The 13389-nt window shown below is 36.0% G+C and overlaps 1 protein-coding gene across 4 annotated transcripts in view; it reads right to left on the bottom strand.

Moving 5' to 3' along the window:
- Nucleotides 1–13389, bottom strand: part of DLC1 (DLC1 Rho GTPase activating protein) — a 237986-nt gene that overhangs the window by 178306 nt on the left and 46291 nt on the right. For all 4 annotated transcript variants that reach the window (XM_056489192.1, XM_056489195.1, XM_056489193.1 and 1 more), the window contains exon 2: nt 12189–13356. In XM_056489192.1, the coding sequence (XP_056345167.1) occupies nt 12189–13244 (1056 nt within the window). In that variant the 5' untranslated portion in view covers nt 13245–13356. The remainder of the gene's footprint in view (nt 1–12188; nt 13357–13389) is intronic.

The following is a 13389-nucleotide window of genomic DNA, read 5'->3' as shown; positions in this document are numbered from 1 at the left end:
TTATACTTAGTAATATCTATTTTTTCACTCCTCACTGAGTTTGATTATGTTTACATTAGATTCCCTGTCTAGATTTGAAATGGTACACAGTTTTGCTTTCAAAAAAGTTGTATATTGAAGTGGAAAAGGACAATGTCTTGTAAAATGCTGGGAAATGCACATCAGGAGGATACATTCATGGAGAATTGAACAGCTGGCCAACAGAATGAACATATTACCACAAGACTACTGGGAATTAGCAAGAGAACTAGAAAGCACAAGTACAGGAGGAAAATATTCATGACTAGTTTTACATTGCATCTGATATATTTCAGACAGATAAAGCAAAACCTATAAAAATCTCAAGAGACTCCCTAGTTTGTTTAGGGGCTAAATCTATATTATATAGAGGGAAATCCATATTCTTCTAGCTAGGAATATTTATCAAATTCACCTAAAAGGAAACTGTGATATACTGATCTATTTTAAAAATTTGTCTTCAGAAGATTACTTTTTGGTAGTCATTCTCAGTCATAGCAATTGTGTATCTTGCAACCAGTTTGTTAGGGGTGGAGGACAGAGGTTGACAATTTCACATTGCAAGTCATGGGAATGTAAAATCCTATGACTATGTCCTTCAGTTCATATTTCCTGCCCTGTGTAGACATGAATCTGCTACCCTCTGAGGTACATTTTTTTTCCTAATATCTGAAAACTTTTCCTGACTACTGATAATTCTAAAATACATTTCTGTATTATGCATTAGATCTATCAAATCTTCCCTGCAGCTATCAAGTCAGAGAATGCACAATTAATCTTGCCATCTCATATCATTCAGCTCTCATGCTTTATATCATGTCACTGAGCAAAGTCCCTTCCAAAGAATGCTGCTGGCCCAAACTAAAACACAACAGTGCATACATACCTTAACCCACTACTACAAACCTAACTAAAACCTTCTGTTTCCCTGGGAGCTGCAACTCACATTTTAAAGTTCAGGTTGTTGAATAACATTCAGTTGAATGCTGATAATATAAATTGTAATTTCCTCATTCTGGGAGTGTAGGTGATTTAGCAGCAGCAACAAAGAATGTAGGACTGCTTAAAACTTAGACCTGTTCATTTTTACAATTATATGACTTTGCTGAAACAACAGTATCTTACTTACCACATGCAATCAAATAGAAAAGTTATATCCAAAAGATATCCAAAACGGATAGAATAAGTTAAAAATACAGATTTGAATTGCCAGATTAAAGGATTCAGTAAGAATTTTAGTTAAAAAACCCAAACAAATCACATATCGTACAATTTTGCTAGTTAAGAGACTCAGAATTATGAAAGAAAAAGCATCTTTGATAGGATGCCTGTTTAGGATGAAACACCTTCAGTCAAACACCCTGAACAGAGTGGCAGGTAAAAATAGATTAGGCAGAAAAGCCCTTCAATTATAATAAGAATAGTAGAGAGTGTTTTTTAAATTTTCAGCAAATCAGACCTCTGAATTGAGAGGAAACTTTTGATATCTGCCTTGAACACCAAGCTTGCTAAACACACAAAAAATATTTTGGTAGATGGGATCAAAAAAATCCATCTAAGCATCAACTAGGAATCAGCCCCAGTAGTTCTTGAGGATTCTTGATATGCATTAAAAACAAAAGTAAAATGTATCCATTGGATACATGAGAGAAAGAAATCAATGCAGAAGCAACAAAAAAAAGTTAAGCTTGTATACTCTGACATCTGTTCCTGAACTCTTTTCTCTTTTTCTGTCTCCTAGGAATTGTTTGCATTGGTTTCCAGCCTGGTATTCGTATGAATACTCAGAAGTGATATTCAGATTTATAGACAGGTTGCTTCATATTTTAAAGGACTAGAGTTACTTCAAGAATGAGTGGGAATTTTTTTGGTGGTTCCTTTTATTTTTTTCTAACTTTTTTTCCTTCCCCTGCAGTTGCAGAAGTAAGGAAGCACATCTGTACTCAAAGTAAATAAATTTCTCAAGTGACTACTTTTTTTAAAGTCAGTACTGTAATATTAATTAAAAATGGAACTGTAATTTAAAATCTAATAAATTTTCAGCTGCTAGGTCTGTGAGTTCCTCCTCAGCCTCCCCCAAGAGACATGCTTTAGCAACAGTGAGGTGACATTATTAGAGGTCACAATCAGAACTCAGAGTTTGACAGATGGTCTATTAACTGAGGCACCCCTCTTTAGAGAGCACAAAAATTTCATAAGTTTTTACAACACTCCCTGAAAACGGAGGTTGGTGGAAACCATTGGGACGGAAAAATCTGTTGCTATTTCAGTTGTGTATCTGGTAAGATGGAAAATTTTTCAAGTCTACACAGATGGTAAATAAATTTCTGCTACATGAGGCAGTTCCTGGAATAAAGAAATTTTCTCAAATAACAAGTGCCAATTTTTTTTCAGCAAGACTTATTTTTAACTTTCCCAAGGACTTGTTGAGAGAACTGGAGAAGTGTCCTTTCACCTTCAGAATCCTGGTCTAACTCCAGAAATAGCTTCTGATGTTGTTCTCAGCATAGATGAGTTTTCTTTACACTCAAAAAGACATTTCAAAGCAAAGATCAAAGCTCCACAATTATATGTTGCTGCTGGTAAACATTCCCTCTGAACAGAGTGGATAAAAAGTTAGAAATTTCTATTTCAGCCCTAAGACAATCATCGGTGACTAACAGGGCTGACATTTAAGCTGTCATTATTGTGCCTCATGAGGCAATGCTGTTGACACAGGAAAGTTTGTCCTCCATGAATTAAGTGTAATGGAAAGGACTGAGAGAGAGAGAGACAGACACCAGAATCAGGGACAAAGTCACTGCAAAGTCTACTCACTAAGGACACTGTGAAAAAACCAAAAGCACTAATTAGGCTTGAGGACACATTTTAGGCAATGAAGCTGGACAAGAGGTCCAGGAACCACAACCACTTCTACAGAACTAGCATTTGAGAGTGTTTGGGACCACTCTGTCCTCATATTAAAGGGGAGCATGGAAGTCACTCACCCATTTTGCCAACAACTTCATATTCCCTGCCCAATGTCTGCATGTGACTACAGAGCTCTGCTTGGCTGCTGCCTTGAAATCAAACCCTGAGAAATTATGACACTTGCAAGGAATAAAGTACACATTATTTTTATGTCACTCAGTAATCTTTCCCTTATATGCACATAAGCTCCAAATGGCTAAAATTCCCAATATTGCACTCAGCTTTGTACATGAAGTGGAGAAAAAAAAACCCAAACAAAAAAGCATTTGTGAAAAGGCAAGAGAAGAGGGAAGAATCAATGTTCTTAACATCCTGACTCGAAGACTCTTAAATGAAAAAGCATTTTTTTGTGTCTGACAGACAATACTGCGAAAAAAAATATGGACATTCTAAAGTAAAGCTACTTTTACTATACCAGAGAGAGCAAAATTCAGGAATATATATATTTCTTCTGAACCTGATTAAAGCTCTTTTCCCCACTGTCACAACTATTCATGGGCTTCAGTCTGCAAAAGCACAATTTGATTTAAAACACATCTTGCAAAAGAAGCTACAGTCAAATTAAAACACAACGTTTCTAAAAGCTCCCTAAAATGATTGTGAAATGTGATAAATTACGAGTCCTGCAGAAGTTTCATACACAAGAATATTAATCAAGATAGTAATATAGAAGTACTTCTCCCCAAATTATCTTTGATACTAGTAATATCAAAAAAGACCTGGGAACAAAGTGGTCCACTGGGAGTCGTTTTCAGGAGCTGAGAAAGCTTTGTGCAGTTAAGAGTTGAATTATCACTTTACATAGAAAATCAATTGTTTTTCACATCTTTATTTTCTAGTCTTATCCCACCTCTAAGATAGTGGAAAAAAGACAGGTCTAGAGAGACTGTCTCTTCTTTTATTTACTCTCTGGCAATTTTGCTTCCTATAAAAAGCCTAAACAGCACACTGTTCATTTATCACTTGATTATCTTGTCATCATCTACCAAGCAGTAGAGTATTTGCAAAGAGGTGAGTTTAACATGCTGGAACAAATTCAGTAGATGTATTGAGGTATAATATGCACATAGAATCACTACTAAATCTGTGTGAGATAAATAAAATTTGGCAATTATCAGAAGAAAAGTGTTTTCAGGGAATCTGGATGTAGGAAAGTAGTTTGATTTAGATTACCAAAGTTTGACTTCTGGCTCAACTTTTCACTTTAAGTGTAATGAAGGTGTCAGCTTTTAAAATATTTTGATGCTAAAATTACATACAACACAAGCCATGAGCTTTAGAACTGCTGAATTTTTTCATGCCTTCATATCAAACAGCCATGAATCACATATCAGTGATTAGTAGAGTGTGCAAACCATCTTTTTTAAGAAGGTTGAGGATACCATCCAAGAGATCAAAACACATAGTGCAAGAATATAATCAGCACCTTAAAGATCCTTTTTTTTTTTGTTTTTTGGTAGATGAGATAATAATACATTATCAAAATATTCAGGATATTCAAGTAGAAACCTCTGTTTAATTGCGTGTGCTGGGTGAAAAAAGGGTTTAGGAAGGAGGCAACTTACAGAAAAGAATAAATAGACTTCTATTTAACATAAATACATATTGCATTTGCTATTCTGTCTCATGTAAGGTGAGGCTGCAAAGGGAGTGTGAAACTTCAGCTATGACAGTTCTAGCTGTAATACTGAAGGACATCTTCGTGTTACAGTGAGCCAATTTCTCATTAGAGTTGTGTGCATAAACCAAATTCTTCTGTTCCATTGTTGTGAAAGATTCAGACATCAGCTGTGACAGGGTTAGGAAAAGCACAGAGGATCTGGTATACATTTGCTGTACATTTACCTCAGTGCACACAGATGCTCACACATGTACTGCTGCCTAGATTTTTTTTAAAGGAGGAAGAATATCCCTCTAAATTTGAATTCATAACCATTTTTGGCCATATCCTCTGGAGCTTGGAATAGCTTTTGGCAGCAGAAGCAGTATTGTTTCATTTTGCAAAGACATATTCAATGCACCATGTATATTTTCTGTGGCATAAACCTCCTTGCCTTTACAAACCTCTTATGTCACCTTTGAGAGAAAGCAGTAAAAGGAGATTTAAACACATTTGAGGTGTTTCAATCAAAGTACCTTTATGATGGGAAGCAAAAAAAAAAAAAAAAAAAAGAAAAGACAATAAAAAAAAATCCCAACGAAAATAAAACACCAAGAAAAAAATCCCACAAAGAACTTTGCATGTGGCTCCCACCTTGCTGCAGTTCAGCTACAAGAGTGGTTCTCTTTGTTTGTTTGCTTTTAACTATTGCATGGGAATTGGTCAGATACCTGTGGACTAACTCACCACCAAATTTCTGTGGTCAAGTACTCCTTGATACTGAGTTGTGCTTAAAAAAGCTGTTCTGCCATAGCTATAGCATCAAAGGCTCTTTAATATAGACATAATACTGTCTTTTGTGATTATTACTGTAAATACTATTTTAGGATGGAAAGTGTGCCTCTTGGATCTCTGTTTTCACTTGAAGGTTAATTAAAAGTGAACATTATGCTTTTGGAAGTGCCAGAGGAACAGTTCTAGGAAGAAAATTCCTTTGTACAATTTTTTTATTTTTAACCAGCAGAAAGTGTGCACAGTGATGTCATGTAATCCAGGGTGTTTTGTCCAAGTGTCTTAACTCCACTTCCTGTTTGTTAAAGGTTTTACATAATATTCATTCCTTCCAAAACGGCTTCCCTCAAAAATTTGATGTTAATTAAAAACCTGGTGTCATTTTAGCAAGTGGTCATTGGCCCGTTTAACATGACCTACCACTGACAATTTATGGAGTGCAGAGAGTAAATTATTGGCCAGTAAGGAGTTTTTAAAGATACATTTTAAAAACAAAACAAAAAGTGTTTTAGAAGTTTTCTTCCTATCAGTATTGGAGAATTGGGCAAAATTAGAAATCTCTGAGTGCACACTGCATGAAACTAAAGCTCTCTAGACTAGTCCCTAGAAGCATGTAGATGATTTTGGTAGATGATTTTTGAAGCAGTAGTGTGTGACTACAAACTGCTTATAAATACAAATACTTTCATGACCATTTTAGGTAGCTCAGCTCCAGGCATAATTTGATGTGCAACATTCTCTTGGTTTGCAGTCTAGACAACACTGTCAACCTGGAAAAATTATTGCTGGACACTGTCACAAAAATGTGCCAAAGTAAAATTTGCATAAAGGTTATACTGTAATGGCCTGGCAATCATCCCATCCTGTTCTGAACTTGTTTTAAATACTTTTCACATTGTTTGAAATACATCATACTTCAGTCCAAACATAAAGGAAGTCTGTGGGAAAGCATTCTTTAGCTTCCCAGATGGAGATAATAGTTATGATACATATTTTTGTGAAATAATAGAGAAAATTCGTGGTCATGTAACCACAATAATAGGAGTGCTGTATGACCACCACTTTCTACTAATTACCATGGAAAATACACATAATTTTAAAAAATGTAAATCCAAATGTTTCAGCCCATTTATATTTTTGAACCACATTTTCATTATTAAATGGTAAATTTAGAAAGCAAGTTTTCAGTGTAGAAAAGAGAAACAAATATTCATGACAGCCAAGAAGATTTCTTTTTTTTTTTTTTTCAAAGAAATCATATATTTTTTTTTTTTTGCTTCATTTGCATCTCTTGCCAGATTCTTCTCAATGCCTTCAAAACCATGACTGTTCAATAGCAATGTGCAAATGCAGCAAATTCCTTGTGGTGAAGTGACTGGATTTCAGTAATAATTGCCCATTGCACTAATACTACAGACTGTAGCTCTGAGTTGTGGGCAGGAGTTAACCATTCAAAAAGCTGCTGTGGCTTAAGATCTCCCACTAATTTTTGATGGTGCTCATATTCACATTATTAATTTAGATAAACAGATCCATGCTCTTCTCTAAAACCTTTAGAAAGTTTGAGAATCTTTAAAAAAACCTATATAAAGTTTGAAAATTAAGAGATGCAGAAATGGAACAAAAACAAATTAAAATTTCACACCTGATAAAATAGATTTCCACTGTTTGAAAGATCATCTTTAAAAAGAGACAATCATATTTCCAATATTTGCATTTGCCACTATCTTTTACAAAACTAAGAGAATAATGTCCTAGATGCCAAGATTATATAATTTATCTCTGTTTATGAAAATGGAGCTACTCTGGCATAAGTGCAGGTTTGAATTGTACAGGAAATTTTGATTTCCTGCATATTCCTATAGTATTTATCCTTGCTTTTATCCTCTATGTTTTTTTTTCTATGTTGATCTGTCCAAGTTATTGTTGCTGTGCAACCCTAACAAGCCTACATCCTATTACTTATGTAGCAGCAGTTCAGGCTGGATCCCTATGAAACCAGCTTCTATAAAATGAAAACAACAAAACCACTACTGTAAGAATTTTAAACTAAATTTTTAAAAAAGTAAAAAAAGAATGAATAATTAAATTAATCTGATTTAAAAGGGACAGAATAGAGGTAAAGGGACATTAAGACTTTGGAAAGACATACTGGTGGTAGGAATGGAAACTCTATTATACAAACATCAATAAAATAAGAAAATTATCTACAATGTTTGATATTGTTCACAACAACATCATATTACTTTTAAGTGCTCAGTTGAAAAGGATCATACAATGAGAACAGAAGACATGGCACAGAAAGACTTGAGAAGAAACAATTTCAGTAAAACAGGTACCTCATGGTTTTTTTTTTTCTGCGAATCTTTCTTACTACCTCTCCCACATACATTAGTATAAGCCAGAAAGCAAAATTCCATAATTTCCTGTGAAATTAATTTATGGTGATACAAATAGAAACTCCTGCAAGAGCCTATGTCCCAAAAATAACAGTCTTAGTGATGTGAAATAAAATGTAATTCTGATTGTAATGATAGAGAGTCAGCCTCCACATCCCATGGACATGCACAAACTCAGAAGCAAATACAGATGGAAAAGTCTGAATTCAGGTAAGTAGTTTTTTTGCTTTCTCACATTAGTATAATTATAATTGTTGAAATAAATAAATAAAATTTACTGCAACAGTACAGGAAATGTAAAACCATGTTTTAAAAACTCACAGCTTTCCTGTGGGGAAAAGGAGCTGTTCCAAAGACATGCATCATTCCAGGTAACCTTCTACCCAGGTTTCTTTTGACATTTACTGCCAGTCTTCTGTTAATGTTATTCTTAAACTAATTTTCATCTTATTGACACTGGCAGTTGCCATTATGGTGACATTAGCTGTGTCCTTAAGCAGCCTTTGCAAATCACACAGTATTTGATCTAGAAATCTGGATTAAAGTAGTAGCAATAATAACAAGCATTAGGAATAACCCTGACTCTTATGTTCTTTGGTCTTGCAGGAATGACTTTGAGACTACATCATCTATTTGAAACTGGAAAGCTTGTAAGAAGACCACAGTGAGGAACTACATTGTCCTACTGGAGAGGATGAACAGTCACAGTTGTTTCTGTGGCTGTTTTCTTCCCATTGAATGATCTCTAGGAATAAAATCTAAGAGGTGGGGATGGTGGAAGAACAATGAAATATATGGAACAAGCCAAAATTTGTTTTGTAAGAGGGGTTTGTTAATGTTTCACTTTTTTTTTTAAGCTTCATGGATTTTTATTCAAATTATTTAGAGCCACACTTTACAATGCTGATTTTCTACTCCTTTAGTGATCCACCATTTAAAAGAGCTGTCTGAGCCTTGTTTTAAAAACTACATTTACAAAATGCTGATTATCACTGGCTGCTGAAGCACAGCTGTAGTTATGTTTGGCAAGTGAGTGGGGAGAGCTTACTGAGAAACTATATGCTTCAACCCAGCTTTTTATGCTGGTGTTGAATAAAGTACCTCTTTTCTGTGTTGAAAAAGGACTGAGATTAATTTGTTAGAGTTCTGCTGCATTTGTGAACTTTCTCTAGCAGGGATTTTCCTGTCTTTGGCTAAGCTTGATGAGATGAGCAGCTTGGGGAAAACATAAAATGGACCACATGCAAAAATTTGACAGATTCTATATGAGATAATGGCCATTTTCTTCCATTTACAAACTGGTGTATAATAAATAAATATTCTCCTTTTCCTGGTATTCCCTCAATAGTTGGCATCTTCTGTTTGCTAAAAGCTCTGTTGCTTTTTACATATGAACATACATGTGAGCTGTTTTGATCCCCCAAACATTACAGTTTTCTCTTTAGTTCCAAAGATTATTCCATGTACAATTCTATGAATTGACTGATTTAAAAGATAAATTTATTTAACCCAGAAAAGCATACAGAAGGGTCAAGCTGTTTCATCCACATATATTTAATCCATTTATGTTTCTGCTACTCTGAACCATTAATAACCATAAACTTCATGTTGTGGATGAACAGAACAGATTATCAAAGCAGGACAAACAGGAAAGCTTGATTATTTTGTATCTTTCAATTAGATCTAGCATCATTAACTTCTCACAATTTAATTCAGTTCTCTCTATTTCCGAGCGTTAGGAAGTCTTTCTGAGGAAGCAAAGCCAAAGAGGGTGCTGTGCTTGGAACATTTGAACCCTGGTGACTTGAGGGAGCAAAGAATGCTGCAACAGCTGGACATGTTTGCAAAAAGCATCCTCAGTGTCAGTACATCCATCATGACTAAAGCAATTTACTGCAATGGAGTTAGTGCTGGTCAAAGATGCTAAACTTTAAGCCCTTAAGCCCTGGGACCTGCATCTGTCTGCAGAGCAAGCATATCAGATCCACACTGTCTCTCACCTCAGCTCTGGTTTGAAGACAGCAGATCTAAAGATAAGAGGGAAGGTCATGCTCTATTGCCACAATTAAAAACAGTTTAAAATATGTTAACGAGGAACAGATTTGCAAAAGAATTTAGTACCAGCAAGAGCAGAAGTCTGCTCAAAGGTCCTAAGCTTTAACTGTAATGAAAATGCTTGAGGATCAGCACCTTTCTATGATCACTCAAGGTGCTACTGCAAGATTTGGGTGCCCAAATACCTGTAGCAACTCATTTCCACGTCCCTTTTCCCATATTCTGACCTTTATGGGTACATGATTATGTGCAACTATAATTGACACTGAGCATTAATCAGACAGTGGTGTGCTTCAGGCCTTAACTGCACTGTTTGAACTGCTGACCTTGAGAGAAAAGGTTTTATATACCATTCCCAATCCCTTAAGTCTTCCTGTCACTGCAAAGCAAATACTTGGCTTTTATGGATGGATTCAGTTTCAAGTCTGCAGTTTTTCTAATGTTTTCTTAAAATTACAGAAGTGGCTTTCAGGGGAAGTTTGTAAACATAGGCACATTTTTCATTGCACACTATTACCAACACAGACAGGCTTTTGGAAAATTGTGTGTGGTTAGATATGAGAGAAAACCCCTTATGCAGGAATGCTGTTTGTAGAAGTGTCCTGTGAACTGAGAGATAAATAATACCACAAACAATAGCAGATCATATCTTTTCTCTTTTGCCACTCATATTACAGTGATTGGCAAAGATTTCTTTAAACAAAGTAGAATGAGGTCTCCTTGAGATTTACAGATTCCATCCCCTTTTACATTACACACAATTTTGCAGTTGTTACAGTCATGTAATGCTCAAACTTCCTTGAAGGAACTCTTTGTTTTCATCCTTTTTATGATCATCTCTTTCCTTAGTTTTTCTCACTATTGGTCCCATTGAAATTTTTATAGTCTGTCCTGTATAATATTTACTGGCACAAACTCAAATTATACATACATTCTTAAATACTGTTCTCATGAGTGTACATTTAAAAGATGAGTATGTGACCTCAAAACAAGATTCAAGGAAAAACATGGAAACTAGCATCAAATCAAAGCTATTAAAAACTATGCATGCTGCATCTCACTAATGAAATAACATGTGCACATCAATATCAATGACTCTACTTTAAAAGAAAATTTGATGCCAAAGTAAAGCAGATGAGAAATGGTTATAATAGTCAATTAATTCTCAACTACAATGTCAGTTTGGTTAATTTTCTTTTTTTAAACTTTAACCATTTGCATTAGCATTTCTGGTACTGGAAGTCATATTTTTGTTTCTTATTTGTAACTCTGAGATATTCTTACTGTGAGATATTTAAATGGTTACTGCATTAACCGTGATTTCATGAACTACCAAAAGAAGACTTTGAGGGCTTCTGAAACCTTTGGCAAAGCTTTCTTACATGTTCTCACAATATTAATCAAGTGTTACTATCACCAAAGGGTCTACACAAGGAATCAATGGCCAGCAGCTCAGGATGCTGTGTGAGCACAGAACTCTTCAGATATGTGAATTTATGCTTTAGTGAAACAGCTACTGAGGCACTGTAGCTGACAGACAAAACCCATACAATTAAAAGAAACCAGATGCCCAAAAAAACACAGACAAAATAAGCTGGATAATGTCAAATAAAAAAAGGCAGAGAGAAGTAAACAATTACAAATTGGTTATTAGCTAGAATATGCAGCATAACTGGGAAAGCCAGACTTTTAAGATGAATTCCATAGTGCCACAATCAGCACAGCTCCTTGCATTAAAGCCAATGGGAGTTTTATTGCCAAGGAATCTCTCCATTAAAATTTGTAATGATACCCTTCCTAGGTGAAGACAGCAAAACTCTCTGGTTACTTTAAAATTACAAAATATCATTTCAGACTCAGCAATACTTGTTTTCGCGAGAACATATGCTCATGGGGCTGAGCTAAAGCCCAAAGAACTACTGCAAAATATTTCCAATCCTTTTCTTTTTCTCTTTTAAAATCTTGTAGCACTTTTTCTCTTTTTCAATAAGGCTTCCAAACCCCTAGACACAATCTGTTTTCCTAAAAGGAATCAGATAATGATAGCAGCAGAAAACCAAAAATAAAAGCAATGAAGAAGACATACTCATTTATCCTTGACCAGCATATATGATATATAAAATAACATATATAAAGTGAATATAAGGTACCATCCAAATTCAGCCATTTTCAGACCTTTAAAAAAGCTCCAAAAATTTAGTTGTTGTGTAGACATATTAGTCTTGAAACTGTTTGAACCTGATAAAGTAATGAAACCATCACTTTTTCTCCGCAGTGAATTAGGCACAGTATCACCATCATCAGAAACTGAGGCAAAATATTTGAAAAAACTCTGCAGTCTACAAGCATCCTACCTTTCTTTTGCGCAGTTTCACTTGATTGTCTGGATGTTCATGTGTGGCCAAATGATTCCTTACATGTAAACACTGAATGTCTTCTGCTGAACTGACATTTGAAAGGCATTTGTTTTCAGGGGCCACTTGAGGTTCTGTGAAACCACTTTCATCCAGACCATTTTCCACTGCCGGGATACAAGAGCAAGGAGGAGATTGCATAAGGCCGTTGCTGGGTTGCACTGCTGAGCAGAGCTGTCCATCACTGCTGGTGTATGATTCAGAAGAAATCCCACTCTCTACCACATTGCACTCAGACTTTCCAAGCCCATCTTTGAAAGCATCAGATTTCCGGCGCTGTTGTGCAATTACAGCAGTATGAAGCAGCTGCTTCCCAGACATAATAGCTTCTTTCACATTTGGAGAATTGATACAATTTTCCTTCTCTACATCTAGTACTTCATTTAAGACTTCATAATTGCAAAGCTCCAGGCTTTGGCCAATACTGCCACAAACATCCTCTTCTTTCCTCTCCTCTCTAGGAGCTGTGTCACAGCCAGGCTCCTCTCTTGTATCTCCACTGATTCCAGATGACTCAGCTGCCTTGTTACCCTCTGTTCCTGGTGCCATTTGTGTTAAGGAGCCTGCTCCATTTAAGCTGTGCCCTTCATCTTTGGGCTCACTTCCTACAGCAGTGATGTGGTAATTAACACCATCCAGGTTGAGTGCAGAATAGTCATCGTCGTCATCAGACACGTGGACTAGAGTTTCTGTGCTGGCCTCCAGAAAATGGTCCTCGTCCTCATGGTTATCATTTTCATCCACCTCCTTTGAAATATTTCCCAGCTGCTTTTCAGGGAAGCCAGTCACCTCTCCACTATAGCAGCACTCTGGAAATGAAGCGCATTTTTCTTTCCGGTCCACGCTGGAAACCTCATCTTTTTCCATACTTGTCTGCAAGTTATCAGCTACGAGTCCGTGACGACATGCTGCATTATACTCCACAGGCTCCAAAGCCAATCCCATCCACTGGGTCACATGCTCTTCCCAGCTTTTCTTTCTGATTGCTAGAGACATGTCATAACAGTTCAGCAGCAGACTGCAATGTACCTTCCACAGAGGACCAGAGGAGATGTCATGGCTGCTGTGCACTGCCAAGGAGGGAGAGAAGGTTTCATCATTTCAACATCTGCAAGAAATAAAAAAAGACCGCGTTATTGAA

The sequence above is a fragment of the Oenanthe melanoleuca genome, chromosome 4 (assembly GCF_029582105.1).
Source record: "Oenanthe melanoleuca isolate GR-GAL-2019-014 chromosome 4, OMel1.0, whole genome shotgun sequence".
Classification (NCBI taxonomy): Eukaryota; Metazoa; Chordata; class Aves; order Passeriformes; family Muscicapidae; genus Oenanthe; species Oenanthe melanoleuca.
This window is presented reverse-complemented; position numbering and strand designations above follow the sequence as displayed.